Source organism: Alosa alosa, chromosome 2, assembly GCF_017589495.1.
Source record: "Alosa alosa isolate M-15738 ecotype Scorff River chromosome 2, AALO_Geno_1.1, whole genome shotgun sequence".
Classification (NCBI taxonomy): Eukaryota; Metazoa; Chordata; class Actinopteri; order Clupeiformes; family Clupeidae; genus Alosa; species Alosa alosa.
Window position 1 is genome coordinate 18345284 of NC_063190.1, and position 14624 is coordinate 18359907.

Below are 14624 nucleotides of genomic sequence, written 5' to 3' on the forward strand. Positions count from 1 at the left end.
GGAGATTGAGAGAAAGAGAGAAGGAGAGAGAGAGAGCAGGTTTTCAGTAGTCAGATTTCTGGTTGACCAAAGGCATGTCTGTTGACTGTTTGGACTTTAGAGAGAGTTGAGGTTTCCGGCTCATAGGTAGGGAATTACAGAAAATAAAACGTAGAGAAGCACAGAGAGGACGAGAGAAGCAAGAGTGAGCACCAAGCGCTCCCAGTGAAAATTAAAGTGCATCCCTGGACCTACGCCCCCCACCTCTCCTTCAGGACAAGACCCCCACACCACACCACCACCACCACAACCCCCCCTTCCCCAAAACCATGACAACCTGAGAATCCATAGACATCCCAGCATTCCAGAGGAAGAGGAGGCTCCCGGAAAGAGAGTGAGAGATAGAGTGATGCTTGACTGACATTGAGCAGTGGTCAGGTCGAGAGAATCAGGGACAAACACAATGAAGAAGTCTTCATGAAGCGACCTTCCCCCCTTTGCCCTCCACACAGGCTCAGCTCAATCCAGTCCAATGCAGTCCAGACACATTGCAATCCTTGAAGCCCAGACACATTGCAATCCTTGAAGCTCTGCAGGTTTAGGTGGCGGGGCTTTTGTAGCAGACATACATACCACAGGGAAAAACGGGGTCATGGGAGCTAACACATAGGAATCGTTTTTTTCTCAAGTCAAGTTAAGTGGTTAGTCTGGTGGCTGGCCCTCGGTGGACGGTGATTGGATTAATTTCTTTGAGGGAATCGTTGAGCCATCCACAGAGAAACAGAGAAGTGAAAACGAAAGAGACACCCTCTGACGAAAGGCATTCAGCAGGTTGTGTTTCTTTTTTTTTTTAATTTACTTTGTTTATTTTGTTCTTCTTCGTCCATGACACTTCACTTTCTCGTGGTGAGGGCTAGCGTTTACGGAATGGATGCGAGGGAATGGGGGTCGGAAAATGTCCTAAGTGCTTCACACATCCCTAAGTGAAAATTCAGTGTGTGTATGTACTGTATGCATGTGTGCGCATGTGCACGGGCATGTGTTTGTGCGTGTGTGTATGTGTTTGTGTGTGTGTGTGTGCATGTGGCAGGGTGGGGTGGTGGGTGATAAGGAAAGACTTCATTTAAAATGAAAACTCATGGGTCTAGGGCACTACCACCCCAGATGCCCCCCAGATGCCCTCTACGAGCCTCTAGAACAGAGCTTTAGTACCGACTCCTGCTCTGACAGAGCTCAACTCCAGCCAAGTAGTGCTGCCATTGACATCCCAACTAGCATCATATCAGAGATCAGGAGATCAGGTTGGAAGTGAGCAGCTAAGTCTCTCGTATTCCAATAGTGTACAGCACTTTTTGAAGTGTAGAGTTTTACTATGTGCAATGTGCGTATGACTACAATCATACACTAACTCCCAACAACAGTAGTTAAGACCATAACAACACTGCTCTCGGTCTCATACACACATAACATGCGTCAGAGCAAATGAACATTAGCGTGTGGTTGGCAGGACCATGTACAGTGTCTAAGGGTGTGTGTGTGTGTGTGTGTGTGTGTGTGTGTGTGTGTGTGTGTGTGTGTGTGTGTGTGTGTTGGCATGTATGTATTTTGTTCATGGGAGCAATCTGAATGTGGCTGTAAGTGCAGCTTCTAGGCATCAAATGCTCAAGAGCTTGAGTGCTAATAGAATGCTTTTGTGTGTGTGTCTGTTTGCGTGTGTATGAATGTGAGAGTGTGTGTGTTTGTGTGTGTATGTGTGAATGTGTTTGTGTATGTGTGTGTATGTGTGAATGTGTGTGTGTGCGTGTTTTTCTCTCACAGCGTCTGTGGCTCGGGCGGGGTCGGGTGGGGGCTCTGCGGGGGCGAGTGTGGCGGAGACTGCAGCAGGGGCATGTAGTGGTGCGTAGGAGGGCCACAGGGAGGCGCTGCGGAGGGCGACGGGGGCAGACCGCAAGGCACCATGGGCCCCGGGGGCCCGAAGGGGCCGGTGGGCGAGTCGGCCGGCGGCTGGTTGTAGAAGAAGAACGCACACTGGTGGATGAAGTTCTCGATGATTGTCTGGTAGGTGCGCGTGGCGGTCAGCGCGTCCATGGTGGTGAAGTCGGGCCGCATGAGCGTGGGCCAGAAACAGATGGCCAGGTTCTCACTGGTCATCAGGTTCACACGGTTCCACTGACTCACCCTGAGAGAGAGAGAGAGAGAGAGAGAGAGAGAGAGAGAGAGAGAGAGAGAGAGAGAGAGAGAGAGAGAGAGAGAGAGAGAGAGAGAGAGAGAGAGGGAGGAAGAAAGAGGGGGGAAGTGAGGAGAGAGAGAGAGAGATAGAGAGAGAGAGAGAGAGACAGAGAGAGAGAGAGCCAGGAAGAAAGAGGGGGGGAGTGAGGAGAGAGAGAGAGGGAGGATGAAATAGGGGGGGAGAAGAGAGAGAGAGAGGGAGAGAGAGGGATGGCAATAGAAGTGGGCAGAGGAGAGAAGCAGAGAGGAGAGGGACAGATGGAAAAAGAGGGAGTGAGAGGGGTGGCAAAAGATGGAGAGAGAGAGAGAGATAGATAAAGGACAGAGGGGCAAAATGGAAAGAGAGAAGCAGAGCACATAAGACATGAAGTGAAAGAGTAAAATGGATAGGAACTCAATGGGCTGGGGGAGACACTCCTAAGGCTGGTTTATAGTTAAAGTCCGCAGCCTACCGTTGGACCTGGAGATAATAAGATACATACTGATGGTAGTGGCTGATGTTTATTTCTTATTTTTTAGAATGAATATGTTTGTTTTCCTGCCACTAAAGGGTATAATTAACAACAAAAATGTAAACAAAGTAAACACACTAAAATAAAAAACACATTGGCATCTGACAAATTGCATGCAGCTTAAAGCGTACTAAAGCAGTTCCACTGCCGGCTGTGTTAGCCTAACAGTGTGTCTGTGAAGGAAGTGGATCTCACTTGTTTAAGTGGCTCATGACGTGTCTGAAGACGTCGTAGTTCTCACGTGGAAACCTCCTCAGCACATCCTTCATGGTGTGGAGCCTCTGCTCTCGATCATTGATTTCTGCATATTCAAGTGAGAGGGAAGTGGAGAGAGAGAGAGGAACAGAGAACAAAATGCACATCTTTTATTTTCAAGGAACACAATGCAGTTCTTTTGCCTTAAAATAATGGCTTCAAACTCATTCTGATGCTACAGTGACTCACACCGGGAATGCTTGATATTGCACTGTGTAATGCTGTTGATCGGGTAGGATCATTACCCTTTTGGCAAGTTTATAACTAACTGGGTACCATCTTAGCGATAAATGGCGTTGAATATTGACACCAAGGATATATATTGTTTCTTCCATTGTGTTCCTTTAACACATTTTTTTCATAGTTTTCTGGTTATCTCATCACCTGTGCATTGCCACACTGTCACAATGTTTCTGAAGTTTCATCTGACCTTTTATAAGCCATATCTCGACTAAGAGGAACACTATGGCCTGTGATATGACTCCTTACATATAGTACTTATGACTAGCTGACATTTTTATCCCAAGCAACTTACAGATCACTGTGGTCTATAACATGACAGACTCCTAACACAACACTTGTGCAATCTTACATTTGACTAGTATTTTGCCAAGTGATCGGCCTTCTAAAGTCTTGGAAGCCATATGCTGTGGCAGTAGTGAACTCTTCACTCGTCTTTGGTCGACTAGTACCAGATGATCCGGACCCGAATTTGTCCTGTTGCCCAAGTCGGACAGACTCAAGAAAAGTGACCCTAATTCAGCCCTCGGGGCCAAACAGCAACCAGCAGAGCATAAGACACAGGAACAGGCTGTTCGGTGTGAGTGTGAGCATATGTGTGTGTGTGTGTGTGTGTGTGTGTGTTTGTGTGTGTGTGTGTGTGTGTGTGTGTGTGTGTGTGTGTGTGTGTGCTTGTGTTTGTGTGTATGTGTGTCTGTGCGCGTGTGTGGGATTTTTTTCTGCGGAGCTACTCAAAATGCTGAGATTCCTGGAGCATTCTGTGCAATAGGCAGATGGCCAAAGTTAATAGTGTCGTAGAGTGAGACAGTGGAGAGATTAGAAGAAGAAAAAAAACGCATCTACAATTCTCAATTAGCCGTCTCATAAAAGCAAACACCAGATACACAGAAGAGTTTTTTACCATGTCAACATGCTTTCTATAGTAAGCAAGAGTCACTAGAAGCTTGTCGGCCAATTAGTCCCTCTCTAGCATGTGCTGATGTATATTTATCATGCAGGGAAAGTAAGCAATCTGTTTTCATCCTAACATTAGAACCTCATAACGCACATGGTACATATATCAGATACTGTGCAACAGAGCTCATGCATTATCACAGATGCATATGCTGTTGAGAGACAGGCCTATTTTCATGCATATGTTTCTGTTTAAGGAAAAAAGGAACTATTATCCAAATAACTCTGACTTTAGATTCCACTATGGATTACTGTGATTTAGTAGTGAAATTACTGGAACACGGTACCAGCAAGGTACAGACCAACGAGCCAACTAAAGTTCAATAACCAGGTGACACACACGCACGCACGCACACAGACACACACACACACACACACACACACACACACACACACACACACACTTCTCTTTCTCTGCTCGAGTGCATGTTGCATTGGGTGAGGTAGCCTGCTGAGGTGTGTTAGAGTGGAGGTGAGTGCAGAAGTGAGTGCTTACTGAAGGCCTCCACCAGCTCGGTCTGTAGGCTGTAAGGGAGCAGAGGATCAGGCAGCTCAGAGAAAAAGGCCTTCAGTGCTCCAGCCACCGTGTTCACAGTGAAGTCCTTCTCCACCAGGTCCAGACCGTGATCTACGGGAACAGGGATGAGAAGAGGGAGAATTGAGTGTGTGTCACAATTACATGTGCATTGATGTGAGCCGTTACCTAATCTCATTCAATTATAGTGGAGGTGACAGACTACAACATATATATACACAAATATATAAGTAACATTTTTCTAAGGTAAGTATGTACATTTGGCACTTGTATGCCAAAATACACTTGTATCTTTTGATGCAATATGTGTTATATCAAGTGTGTGGGTGGCCATTTATAAAGATTGAGAATGTGTGACACCATCAATAATGACTGCTAGACCTGAGGCTGACAGCCCGGCTACATCAGGCCTGTAACTGAAACATTCCATTCGTGGAGTGAAATTTTTTTTTAGAAGACCAATCAGATGTGCATGCCATCATCAAGTCTGGTGCGGCCGGACAATTATAGTGAAAGCTAATTGTTGCAGCAAACGTTACGCGAATGGAACATTGCGAATAGAACACTGCGAATGGAACACTGAGAATAAAACACTGCGAATGGAACAATTAAATTATGCGCCTGGCGTACCCAGGTAATCCAGGGAAAAAAGGACTATCTGAAGTTCAATTTTGAGTAAAAGAAAATAGCAATAAATTCCAACCACAGGGCCAGAAACTCAGAGCTCCTTCCTTACCTTGTTCAAACTGTCTCTGCATGCTCTCCATCTCAGCTTTGTTCCCGCTCACCCGATAGAGACCCTCTGTGGTCAGGCCTGGGAGTGAAGGACAAGGCAGAGGAGACCACATGTCACATTACATGTAAACAAGCACACTGGATTTGCACCATAGACAAATATTGTGTCGCCGCACAATCACAGAACCTAGTGGACAGATCCGTTAGACTCTGAAGCACCATGGCTGAACGGCAGGATTGCTACTGAGAAAGGTATATGCATGAGTGTGTGCAAAACTGCATTGCCAACTAAGCACTTGCAGGCACAGGCATATTGAATTGATTTCTAACCAAGAATGATATGCATGAATACTCCATAACAGTCTGTCCTTTGGGGCCAATAAATTCCTACAAATATCTGCAAACATCAGACTCGTTGTACTGTAATTATTTTTAGTATATTTGATCAGGTATTTGGAGAAAGACTGTGCTGTAATCTACAACACATTCTGCCACATGAAGAGAACAGTGTGTAAAAATTAGACAGAGGTCTTGTATGGAGATGAAACAAAACACCATGAAAGTCCCACATCCACCGCAGGGCAGAAAAATGTGACAAATCAAGCACAATACAAAGGAAACGTGATTTGGCCCTTTTGCTACCTCTCACACTCTTATATAAACACACAACACACACACACATACACACACACACCCACAAACACACACACACACACACTCCCCACCCCACCCCACACACACACACTCAGTTTTTCACTTTCATTTGCACTAGATTGAGTGTGAAAAAAGTCTCCAAGACAATGTTCTATTGAAAAGTGTTACGAGCATGAAGTACAAAAACATCCCAAACACCCTGTTTCAGGAAAGCCTGAACACTTGGGTGTAACAGCTGGCTGGACATCAGAATCGACCTCTCGGACCTTGCACGGTGGACGGGACGTGAATTGAGTGTGCCTCTATCAGATAACTCCTGAACAACCTCCTCTGGGGAGGAAGAGTATGTTTCCCCACAACACCCGGCAAATTCTGATAAGGATTACTGTGTAATCTCATTCCTGGCCTTTTCCCACTCCGAGCCATGCCAAAATAACAATGCCTACATAAACGCCTGGGAAATGCCTCTGTGACACTGAATGTGATCAACATCTGTGAAGTCAATTGAGATGTGTTCAAAATGCATTCATTGACAGATGCTTAGGGTGCTTGCAAGTAGAAGATGATTGCTTAATTGAAAGAAACGAGGTAGGAATTGCTTACCTGTTGCCTCAATGTACCGGATACATTTGTCAATGAACAGTGGTATAGGCCTGTCAGGGGACACAACATTCACTAAAGGCACCCCAAAGTAGTTGCTCTCGATTGGCTTTGTAATTGACTGCCGAGGCTTTGGTCTTGGTTTCTGCACAGAAAGAAAGAAAATGACATTAGAAAAAGGCACTTAGTTCCACAATCTGTTCTTTCAAAATGGCATTATCATATTACATGATGTAATTTTGTAATAATGTAATCTTGTGTGACTAGAGAGAACACTACTGGAAGATCTGCAGTAAAATAGTAAAGAAAGCTTTTTAACTGTCAGTAATACAAACCTTTCCAGGCCTGCGCAGGCTTCGTAGGATGTTCCTCTTCTTGGGATCTTCCCCTTCTTCATTCAGCGAATTTTCCCCTTTCAGGGCCCCCACCTCGTCCTCTTTGGTCTTGGGGAGGACCCCCAGCTCATCGTCGCTGCCGATGGAGAAGCTGGTCCGGAAGCTGCTGAACTTCCCCAGGCGCTTGGATCGATCGCGGTACAGTCGAGGCTTGACCCCGGCTGCGGAAAGCTTCCGGCGCCGTTCCAAGGAGCTGCTCTCCGCCTCGCTGTCCGAGCCGTTGCCGCCGCCGTTGGAGTGCATCTTGTTGGCGTTCCGTATGGTGATGATCTTCCCCTGTGTGCTGTCGTGCGGTACGGAGTAGATATTCTCCTCGTGGCTCGGACGAGGCTTTGATACGGCATCCATGGGCTCGGCATAGTCAGAGGGGTCGTAAACCCCCTCTCCGCCGGGCGGCCAGTTCACCGAGGACGTGAGCGAGCGCCGGTGGGTCATCGGGTCCATGTACGGGTTGAAACTTTTCCGCAGGTCAAACGTGACACTGGGTTTCGGGCGCACTTGGAGAGCCACCTTGTTGTTGAGCTTGCTCTCGAACGTACTGAGGTCCGAGATGACCGAGAATGCATCGCCCGAGTCCAGATCTGGCATCTTAAAGCCCCCGTGCGAGGTCAGTGTGCCGTCATGGTAGGGTGGCGAGGCCTCCATATCCTCCTCTGAGTCCAGTAGCATGGTGACAGGGCTGGGGGACCCACAGCGGGGGGAGTAGACATTCTCGTTGGTGTTGGCCGCCTCAGGAGCACTCTCGTACATGTGCGTGGCCTCGACCACAGAGCGCTTCTCCATGACCTCCATGAAGAAAGGCTGGAGGAGGTCTAACCTGTGAAGCCCACCTATAACCCCACCTCCACCACAAACTATCCTGGTGAAACGCCCCTCGATTTCATGGGCCAGCTCTTCGCCCTGATTTAGAAGCTCGCGGGCAGATTCGGAGTCGGTCAGCTCCGCCTGGCTCTCTCCTACCGCCAGCAGCTGAACAGGGATAATGTCCTGTACTTCACACAGGAAGGCACACAGGGTCTCGAGGGAGGCCTTGCGCCGAGCGGAGTACACGGCGACATAGCCATGCACCAGCTTGGTCTTGCGCATTGAGAAGGTGGCGTGGTAGGACAGGAGAGAGAGCTCGATCGTCTGCCGGTGACCCCCCACCATCTGCTCAAGAAGCACAGATGTGTCGCTGGCAAGGTTGGAGGTCGGCCTACAGTGTTGCGGCAGCAGGAAAGGCGAGAGGAGCTGGTCAACGTCGTACGGGTCACCACACATTAGGCACATGATGATGCGGAAATCTGCCTCAGGGCTAGGCTCAGGCTGTAGGTCTCTAATGGTAGGAGGCAGAGGAGGCAGAGGAGGGGAACTGCTACGAAAACCTGCACTCCTCCTGCCATCGAGGAGGGTCTTCAACACTTGGTTGATCTGCCGCTCGTTGGCGTTGCGCCCATAACCTGTGCCAGGAGATGCTGGATCCAAGAAGCTGCATTGTAGTTTTCCCGCGACCTGCTGTCCCTGTGCTACTAGTGTTTGGGCGGTCTCAGCACCAATATCGCCAAATGTGCCAACACCTCTTTTGGTTACCAGCAGAACAGACAAGGGTAGCTGAGATAAGTGGTTATCCCTGCGGCCAAGAGTCGATTCTCGCAATTTGTCAAGACTTTCTACAACATAAGTCAAGGACTCTTTTGAGTTATACAAACACAAGCAGCCATGAGGGGTGAATGTTGATGTGTGGAAAGAGTTAACAGGCAGTCTAACGTTTCCTTCGATAGGTCGCAACACCAGTTCATACATCTTGCCATCTAACACATACCTATCATCGTTGCTACACAACGCGCGAATCTCATTGGCCATTTCTCTGGCCAGACCATCTTTGCCTAGGATCACTAAATTTATTCTGTCTGCCTTGCTTTCACTCAGGTGCATTTTAGTATAAGATGGATACCGAGCTGGGAAACACGAGGCCAGTGTTTGTTCAATTCTGCTGTCAACACAGTTGGGGCAGCTAGGGCAGGTCTCCTTCGTTGGGTGATAGACAAAATGGATGTGTTTCAACACCAGCGCATCCCTTTCTGCCTGCAGCTTCTGCAAGGCCTTGAAACGCTGCTCCTCTCCAAGAACTTCTTGAATGGCACCCATCTTCTCTTTGCTTGGTTTCGCATCCACTTCCAGTTCATAGAACAGCTCTGAGTACTCCAGCAGAAGCTCCTGGAAATCCTCTTTCGCCTTATCTATGATCGCCTTTTGATGCCTGTTGTAGATGTCCAGATACTCCGGCTCCTCCAGCCACTGGTAGAAGTCTTCATTCATGATGAAGCTGCGAGCCTCCTCCCAGGGTTTCCCAGGCGTTACGAACGGAGAGGACATCAACTTGGCTTTAAACTCCTTCCGGATTTCTGCCCGCTTGCATTCGTTGCGCAGGTGCTCAAGGTGAGCATCAAATATGATCTCGGCAGCTGTCGTGTCCAACACGTCAAATGGTATCCGCTCGTCCTCCATGTTGTCGAGGTGTGGTGTGTCTTCCCAGGGTGCATCTTCAAGCACCACAAACCAGTGGTCAAACTCTTTCTTAGATTCTAGAACCTTCTGCACACCTGACCAGCTTAAATGCTCAATTTCGTCCAGCTCGGACACTAAGGAGCTAAGAGCGAGAGGCAAAGTGCTAAGGTATCCCTTGCGGCGTCTCTCTGTATGCTCTTGTTTGAGTCGATGTGTGTGCTGCTGGAAGAGCTTTTTAGCTTTGGCTGTACCTTCCAAAAACACATATTCCTTGTACTCAGGTGATGTTTGCATGCGTCGGCTGATGTTTGGCCAGGTTTCATTGTGATTCTTCACAATGTGATTGACTAACCATTCATAACGGTCCTTAGCAGAGGCAATGAGCTGGCTCTGATGCTTAAGTGCCTCGAAATAAGGGATGATCTTGGGTTTGCCCTTGCTTTTATCAATGAGCTGGATTAGAGTGAGGAAAGCTAGATCAACATTGACATTAGAACGAGCTGATGTCTCCACAACTGGCAAGTTTTTTTTAGTAATAGCAAAGGTGTGAGAGTCTTTGATATAGCGCTCAACGCCCTCGTCACATTTAGTTAGAACCAGCACGATGGGCTTTTTTGTTTTTCCCAGGTGGTTGAACAAGTTTGTTACAAATTTCATCTGGTCGTCAAAGTTGCGATTCATCCCACGGCTCACGTCCACACAGAGCAGGAAGCCGTCGACCTGCAGTTTCCCCTCCGGCATCTGCTTCTGTTCAAAGTCCTGCTCGAGTCCCAGCTGATCGGTGCAGAAATACATGAGTTTCTCAGCAGAGGCGAGCTTGGTGGAGGCAGCTCGCTTGATGTACGGCTGCAGGGCGGTGCTCCGATGCGGCTGGAACGTCTGGTCGTCAATGAACTCCGTCTGCTCAACCACATGCATCCTGCACTCGGAGCCCTCCTCCAGCACGCGTCCCACCTCACCCCAGAACAGGAAGTGGTCATTGTTAACGACCCTGCCGCCGAAATCGCTGGTGCTCAGGACAGAAGTGTGGTCCAGGTGGAAGTCGTCCGCACTGGGACGGACAAATCGGTTGCACAGGCAGGACTTGCCCACCCCACACTGACCTTTCTCTTTCTCAGTCCCAGACAGACCCACCACCACAAGGGTGTAGATGGGTACGCGGGCATCTTGCTTCTTCGCCATCATCATCGTTTGCAGGAACACATCCTGCCTTGCCCCGAAGCTTGACAATGGAGGACACTATGACAGGTGCCCATACAGTGTTCATACAAGTAGCACTCTTGATCGAGTTACATTGGCCCCAGGCTTGGCCTTGGTCCTGAGGTGGGAGTCTTGACTTAATTTGAGGACACTGGGGCTGCGTGCTTTTTGCCCATATTCAAGAGGAAATGGAGATGGTGAAGGGACTCACAGCAGAGCGGAGAAGAGAGGGCTAGAGGGCGGGTTTCACCAAGTGAGAAATTAAATGTCAGTATAATCCATCTCCTTCTGCAGGGTGCACTGGGGTGGTGCTGTCAGGTAAACCTGGCTAGGTCACATCACACCCTAAGGAGGAGAAAAGGGAAAAAAAAGTCAGAAAATTCCAATTGTTAAAGTTAATGAAAAATTCTAATCCAAGTGTGCCACCAAACTGTGGCGAAAAATTAACTGTGCAGTTAAATGAAAAACAATTTAGATAAAGAACTCAGAATTACAGAATGAATAACAAAGCCAAGTCATTGTATGCCTTAATTCCATTAACTGCTTCCATTCGTCGTCAAAAAGTGAAGTCATTCCATGAATTTGTAATTGATGACTTAGTAATTAGTTAAGGTTAAGTTACACAACCAATAAATGAGATTTACTTAGTGAATCACATCTGACTTCCCTCTGAGCAAAATGGAAAAGAAAAAGACAGCAAGTGCAGGTCTCAGTCCAAGAGTAAGAAAATCAGTATTTTGTGAACACACACACACACACACACACACACACACACACACACACACACACACACACGAATCTATATTGAATGGGAACTCGCTCTGACACAAGAATTCTGCACCTGAGAGTGGGATATGAACAGGCATGTAACACAATAATCATATGCCTTTCACAGAAATACTAAACATTGTTTTTATAGAATTTATCTGCCTGCATATCAAATTAATCCACTGTCATGTCTTCAGTCGGACTCGGCTAATATGAAATCAATGGAACAGCCTCCCCCCTGACAAGCAGGCTGTTAGTGTTTTGCTGACCAATAACCATGTGTGGTGAGGACAGGCCTTTCACTGCATGTCCTTCAATATTACTGCAGTGCTTTCAAGATGTTCGCAGTTACAATGACAGTGAATGATCTGACAAAACTATTACTAATGTCTCTTTCTGATTATAATCAAAATGACCTGAATAGTAATGAGAAATGCATCTATATTGGTGGTGTTTGTTTTCTGTAAGGTCCGTTTGTGGCATTTTTTCAGCCAATGAGATCCACCCATGGAAAGATCAACTACTGCTTTGGCCTGAGGTGACAAAATGGGGTGGGTATGTACTCGTGCCATCATCAAGACAATAACAGGGTGATTCAGTAAGTTTTGTCTGGTCACATTTAAGAACATATTTTCTCAGCATTCAATGGCAAAGATTCGGAATGATCACGAATCATTCATGGAATGTTACAATGTAACAAGATCTACCAAATACATAATAGCTGTAGGCCATAGATTTGTGTAAAAGTTCCCTTTGGATTATGAGCATATTTACAAGGCATTTAATAGCTATGAAGCTATTTAGAATGACTACTGTTTTAGCATTATTATAATGCAATGTTAGAATACATCAATATAATAGCCTGGGTGTTCCCATATCAATATAATGCATCTGCACAAATTTACTTTATTTAAAGTAAAGTCTTTACAGCAAATCATCAGTTAATTTTATTCTGCTCACAGTCTTTGGGTGAAGTCAAATCAGCACATTTAGTCAGAAATAATGATGGTTGCCTAATTTGTCTTGCTATGCCTGAAGGATAAATTTCGAGGGCCTAATAAATTTGGTGGCACTCAATTCAATCTCATTCAATCTCACCCACGACGAAGGGCCTAGCTAGCAGTTTGAAGCTTATGCAGTGGTGGCTATGCACTAATAGCCGGTAATAACAGGTAGTTATGAGGCTACAATACTGAACTACCAGACATTAATCTGGGACTGATGTGGTACATTAAGGATACGGGCCTACTGCAGAAAATAGTAGCCTATAATTCTAACGATCAAATTAAGTACTGAGGCCGAATGAAGCATGGGGTTCGCGTAATTGTGGAGAGGTATTACTAATTTGGCACGACTACGGTAAACACTACCGAGATATTCGAATGAGCACATAGGCTACAGTCGCCTGGTCTCGTGGAGGAACAATTGTAGCGTAGCTTCTTATATCAGGGGCTACTGCACGGCCTTGTGACGCAAAATAGCTAGGTTGACTAAAGAATGTATTATAACATTTCAAGGAAGAATGGACAAAGACCATTTTCGCACAAGAGCGAGTAGGCCTACTATGCCGACACAGACCCAACAAAACCTATGCCGCTACGATGTCCACACTTGCCCAGACGAATGCTGCTGTTGTGTCAGAGCGACCAAAACATACAAAGGAGTCATTAGATGAACGCTGCAAAATCGCTATCCACACAAGGCCTTACAACAGAATAGGGCTTGGCAGATCCCAGCTCCAAACTGCACAATTCTCACTGACGTTCAGCCTAAGCCAATGTGACCGCCTATAATTCCGATAATGTTTATCATTAACAGACTCCCATGTAACCTAGTCCTTGCGGCAGGGCTTGTTTCATTTATGCGACAGCTAATTGTGTGGTCCGTGTACCGCTATTATTCATAGGTTCGAAGCAGCATAGAAAAACTGAATACATACCATTGCATTCACCTTTTCCTCCAATCTCCCCTTTTTAGGACTGTGGTGACGGCATTTTCTGCCGGTATGAACGTTTTCTGGTCAAATCGAATGTTGATGGGTTAAAAAGCCAACCAAGAACAAATACGTGCCTCCCGTTATGTCTGCTTGTCAAGCATAAATTAAAATTGTCATGTAGTCGATGGTTGTTTCCCAGTTACAGCATAGGCTACGTTCGTTCCATGCGATTGCTTAAAAAAAGGAAGAAAAAACATCGGACTCTTCTGGCAGCAATGCATTCATTTTCTCCCGTGTAGAGAGAAAATCTGGGCGTAGAGACATGAGCCTGTTTCACTACCTTCCTCCGGCCTTACCACGTTGCTTTTGACCAATTATAATGTCCTTTGTTGTGTCCATAATACGCTGATAAAAATCACATACGCGCTCTGCACAAAAGCCTGGCTTGACAGTTATCAGTTTGGCTTCGTTGTCAGATAACACGAGCATCTGCTGCATAAAACGTGCAGTTAAAGTGAAAGGCTGCGTATGTGTGAAAGTGGTTCTCAGCTTCCCAATAATGGCGGCCCTCCACCCGAACCCAATTCTCTTACCCTCCTTTTGCGAGGAAAAAGAGGGCTACAGATCAGCAGAGCAGGCGGTAGAAGCGGAGACTCGCCCAGTGGCGCATGGACAAAACTACAACGCAAACGTACAAAGGCAGACAAACATACATTGCAATACACAGCCCATAATGCCCCCCCTGAAATATCACCAGACTGAACAACAAACAAGTAAACAAACAAAATGCAAAATATTCAGTTGCCTAACTTGGGGTATTTCTACTCAAGTTTAAGATTCTTATGGATCCCAAATAAAACAGAGAATAATAACAACAATAATAACAATGATAATAATAAATAACAAATTATAATATTAATAACTATGGGATGAGGCTTGAAAGACTCACCTATTACTAACTAGTAGTAGTAGGTTAGTAGGCTAATAGTGGACAAAAATGACTAATATAAAATCATTATATTACTCTATTTTATTTCAGTCAAGGAAACTCAAAATGCCACACTTTGTTTGCAGTATGTTTTGGCAAAATGTGCTTATAGGGATACATAGTGTGACAGTAGGCATACCAACTAGAATTAACAGAG

At 46.2% G+C, this 14624-nt stretch overlaps 1 protein-coding gene across 1 annotated transcript; it reads right to left on the reverse strand.

The window, feature by feature from the left end:
- Positions 1-1509: 1509 nt before the first annotated feature.
- On the reverse strand, positions 1510-14176 carry LOC125287500 (rho GTPase-activating protein 35-like). The gene is made up of 7 exons (XM_048233371.1): positions 13483-14176; positions 7029-11120; positions 6697-6838; positions 5441-5518; positions 4666-4797; positions 2916-3021; positions 1510-2158 (listed from the first exon to the last, which is right to left on the reverse strand). The coding sequence occupies exons 2-7, from the start codon at positions 10761-10763 to the stop codon at positions 1792-1794; spliced, it is 4560 nt and encodes a 1519-aa protein (XP_048089328.1). The 5' UTR covers positions 10764-11120; positions 13483-14176; the 3' UTR covers positions 1510-1791.
- Between the last annotated feature and the right edge of the window lie 448 nt (positions 14177-14624).